This window comes from Limulus polyphemus, unplaced genomic scaffold (genome assembly GCF_000517525.1).
Source record: "Limulus polyphemus unplaced genomic scaffold, Limulus_polyphemus-2.1.2 Scaffold3057, whole genome shotgun sequence".
Taxonomy (NCBI): domain Eukaryota; kingdom Metazoa; phylum Arthropoda; class Merostomata; order Xiphosura; family Limulidae; genus Limulus; species Limulus polyphemus.
The window spans coordinates 55,283-60,391 of NW_013668667.1; the positions used below are offsets into that span (position 1 = coordinate 55,283).

A 5,109-nucleotide genomic window follows, 5' to 3' on the forward strand; every position below is an offset into this window, starting at 1 on the left:
CTAAGTGGTATCAGTGTTTGGCAACAAGCTCTGAAGATGTGTCATGGTTTATTAAAGATTGAATCCTTGAAGCTAAGTGGTATCAGTGTTTGGCAACAAGCTCTGAAGATGTGTCATGGTTTATTAAAGACTGAACCCTTGAAGCTAAGTGGTATCAGTGCTTGACAACAAGCTCTGAAGATGTGACATGGTTTATTAAAGATTGAATCCTTGAAGCTAAGTGGTATCAGTGTTTGGCAACAAGCTCTGAAGATGTGTCATGGTTTATTAAAGACTGAACCCTTGAAGCTAAGTGGTATCAATGCTTGACAACAAGCTCTTAAGATGTGTCATGGTTTATTAAAGACTCAGAACAATATTACTTTGTATAAAGAGGCATTAACACTCTACTGAAGTGAAACACAATGCTGCTGTATAGATAGAACAATATTACTGTGTATAAAGAGGCATTAACACTCTATTGAAGTGAAACACAATGCTGATGTATAGATAGAACAATATTACTGTGTATAAAGAGGCATTAACACTCTACTAAAGTAGAACACAATGCTGCTGTATAGATAGAACAATATTACTGTGTATAAAGAGACATTAACACTTTATTGAAGTAGAACACAATGCTGCTGTATAGATGCACTGACTACTTGCACTTGTTATTCAATCAAAACCAAAATATCATTGTGTGGATGCGAGTTATTTTTAGATAGGGTTTACTTTTAAATGCACTATATTTTTTTTTCAAATTACACAAGAAAACAGACAATATTAAAAATATTTTTATGTCTCTCAACCATTCAGTGATTTAGCGTATAATGTACGTAGATATATTTTAATCTTAAGTATATTATATTAAGATATTTTTTGTAGCAATACCAATACGTACAGGAAGCTTCCAGTAGTTTGAGAGACGTTTAGTCTTCTGAACTTTTTTGTAACATAGTAGAACTAAATAATAGATTAAGTTGAAGGGACTCGAACACAAGATTATTCCGTCAATGTAAGTAAGCAACATTTGAGTTCGGGCGAATTTCCACTCAACGTTCACGTTGTTCTACGATAACGAGAAATGCAGTAATTCTGAATTTGTTGATTTGGTAAAAATAAACACGTATATAATTCGAAGAAGTGTTATTAGAAAACTTAAATAGACTTGTATATACAAACAGTAGTGAGTTATTTTCAAATAAGAGAAGCTGGTATACGAAATAAACAGTTTGGTATTTATTCAAACAAATTCATTTTGTTTTGTATAACCACTTTATTTTCAACATACTAAAATATAGAAAACTACATTAGTTATAATAATGTACTAAACATGACACACAATCCTGTCAGACAAGTCGATATCATCTACAGTTCCACTGAGTGATACCGCTATATATGAGAGCTGCTGTGAACCACGTGGTAGAAGATACGTTCACACTGACGACCAAAATTATATACGGTATCATTACAGCCTACGAATACGCTCTTCTTAACACATCGTGGTGTGAGGTTCAAAAAGAAATCGTCGTTGCTTAAACAAAAACAATAACACAGACAGTAACGAGTGTCCTATAAGCAAATTGTGCTCAACATTTAGAGTTGTCAATTTCTGAGACAACTGCTTATTTTGTAGTCAATTTGCAAACGTAAAGGAAATATAACATACAAATAACATGATCAGGTCAGAACGCTAAGTCTCCAGTAGCACAGCAGCATGTCTGCGGACTTATAACTCAAGAAACCGGGTTTCGATACTAGTGGTGGGTAGAGCACAGATATCCCATTGTGTAGCTTTGTGCTTAACTTCAAACAAACAAACAGAACGCTAAAGTCACTGACCAGTCTACTCTAGATATAGTATACAATATTCTGTGTCACTGACCAGTCTACACCAGGTACAGAATACAATATTCTATGTCACTGACCAGTCTACACCAGGTACAGTATACAATACTGTCTCTCACTGACCTGTCTACACCAGATGTAGTATACAATACTGCTATTACTGACCTGTCTACACCAGATGTAGTGTACAATACTGTCTATTACTGACCAGTCTACACCAGGTACAGTATACAATATTCTGTGTCACTGACCAGTCTACACCAGGTACAGTATACAATATTCTGCGTCACTGACAAGTCTACACCAGGTACAGTATACAATACTGTCTCTCACTGACCTGTCTACACCAGATGTAGTATACAATACTGCTATTACTGACCTGTCTACACCAGATATAGAATACAATACTGCCTGTGACTGACCAGTCTACACCAGATGTAGTATACAATACTTTCTATTACTGACCTGTCTACACCAGATGTAGTATACAATACTGTCTCTCACTGACTTGTGTACACCAGATGTAGAATACAATGCTGGCTGTGACTGACCTGTCTACACCAGATGTAGTATACAATACTGTCTATTACTGACCTGTCTACACCAGATGTAGTATACAATACTGTCTATTACTGACTTGTGTACACCAGAAGTAGTATACAATACTGCCTGTGACTGAGCCCGGCATGGCCAGGTGGTCAGGGCACCCGACTCCCAATCTGTGTGTCGCGGGTTCGAATCCCCGTCACACCAAAACATGCTCACCCGGTGTCCGGACTAGGACGCTAGTCCTACTCCCGGATACTCACCATATGAGAGTATGAGAAATACCATACGAAACTACTACTGCCTCTGACTGACTTATGTACACCAGATGTAATATACAATACTAATTGTGACTGACTTGTGTACACCAGATGTAGTATACAATACTACTTGTGACTGACTTGTTTACACCAGATGTAGTATACAATACTGCCCGTGACTGACTTATGTACACCAGATGTAATATACAATCCTGCCTGTGAGTGATTTGTGTACACCAGATGTAGTATACAATACTACTTGTGACTGACTTGTTTACACCAGATGTAGTATACAATACTGCCCGTGACTGACTTGTGTACACCAAATGTAGTATAAAATATTGCCTGTGACTGACCTTCTTCAGCAGTTACAATATATATTATACTGTTTGTCACTAGCCTGTCTAGATCGGGTACAGAATACAATATTCCCTCTCGCTGATCTTTCTATAGCCGATACTGTATACAATAGTATATTTTGAACCAGCAACACAACACGAATTAGTTGAAAATATGAGACATCTTCTCTTCCTTATAATTGTCATACTTTTCATGTTTAAAATACTTCAGTAAATGTGTTATTTCTGCCCTTGATGGACGACGCAACTTAATGACATTTGTTAGACAAATTAGCTGGGTTCTGCTTGGTTTCCCTAAAGGAAATAACTTAGAAGTTCCGCACTAAAATCACTTACTTCCCACTTCAGCTGAAGGGAAAAAAAACGTTAAAAGGAAATGCTGAGCATGCCCAGATTAGAACTCAGTCCATTTGGTACAGAAGTATCTTCTTTGGAGGAAGGCAATAAGTGTATGCTGGTCGTATTGTAGATATTATTGAAAGACAACCAGCTGAATAAACTACACCTCTCAAACAACTAGCACTGGGCCAACCTCTAGCACAATAATCCAGACCTAGATCTACTCTATGTCCTCTTCTTTCTGGTCATGGGGTGCAGATCCAACGAGACTTTAGTCGTGATTACTTGCATAAGAACTGTAACAGCTTGGATCCTGTGTGTCCTATGATGACGTACACAGATATTCATACTCCGCAGCTATGAGTGAATAATAATTTCAAGTTCATCATAAATTTGTCCCTTGTCCGTTCGCCTAATGAACAGGGGATAATGTTGATCATCAAGTTTCACCGATCGATGACCATGGTCACGTGTGCAGCAGATATTGCTAATGGAAGTTCAATAAGTGAGCAAAAGATTCAGTCTTTAATAAACAGTGTCACATCTTCAGAGCTTGTTGCCCAGCACTAATCCCACTTAGCCTCAAGGATTCAGTCTTTAATAAACTATGTCATATCTTCAGAGCTTGTTGCCAAATATTGATACCACTTAGCTTCAATCTTTAATAAACTATGTCACATCTTCAGAGCTTGTTGCCAAACACTGATACCACTTAGCCTCAAGGATTCAGTCTTTAATAAACTATGTCACATCTTAAGAGCGTGTTGCCAAACACTGATACCATTTAGCTTCAAATATTCAGCCTTTAATAAGCTATGTCACATCTTCAGAGCTTGTTGCCCAGCACTAATCCCACTTAGCCTCAAGGATTCAGTCTTTAATAAACTATGTCACATCTTAAGAGCGTGTTGCCGAACACTGATACCATTTAGCTTCAAGGATTCTATTACTGTGTATAAAGAGGATTAACACTTTATTGAAGTAGAACACAATGCTGCTGTATAGATTGTTCTATCTATACAGCAGCATTGTGTTCTTTGCTACTGAATTAGAACATAATATTCTTGTATACAGTAGTACTAATACTTGTTATGAAATATAGCATAATATTGTTGTATACTCTAATACTAATACTTGTTACTGAATTAGAACATAATATTCTTGTATACAGTAGTACTAATACTTGCTACTGAATTAGAACATTATATTGTTGTATGGAGAACTACTAACACTTGTTACTGAAATATAACATAATATTGTTGCATAGAGGAGTACTAATACTTGTTACCAAAATATAGCGTAATATTCTTGTATACAGTAGTACTAACACTTGTTACTGAATTAGAGCATAATATTCTTGTATACAGTAGTACTAACACTAGTTACTGAATTAGAACATAATGTTATTGTTTAGATTAGTACTAACACTAGTTACTGAAATAGAACATAATGTTGTTGTTTAAATTAGTACTAACATTTGTTACAGAATTGGAGAACAATATTGCTATGTATAAAGAGGATTAACACTTTATTGAAGTCTAACACAATGCTGCTGTATAGATAGAACAATATTGCTGTGTATAAAGAGGCATTAACACTTTATTGAAGTGTATTATTACTAATCTATACAATAATATTATGTTCTAATTCAGTAACAAGTATTATTACTAATCTATACAATAATATTATGTTCTAATTCAGTAACAAGTGTTAGTACTAATGTATACAATAATATTATGTTCTAATTCAGTAACAAGTGTTAGTACTAATGTATA

General features: G+C 35.6%; 1 protein-coding gene across 1 annotated transcript in view; it reads right to left on the reverse strand.

Moving 5' to 3' along the window:
• The window catches only part of LOC111088054 (short transient receptor potential channel 7-like), a 16,038-nt gene that overhangs the window by 2,186 nt on the left and 8,743 nt on the right, over nucleotides 1-5,109 (reverse strand). The window contains exon 4 of the mRNA XM_022396911.1: nucleotides 884-1,051. Coding sequence (XP_022252619.1) covers nucleotides 884-1,051 — 168 coding nt within the window. The remainder of the gene's footprint in view (nucleotides 1-883; nucleotides 1,052-5,109) is intronic.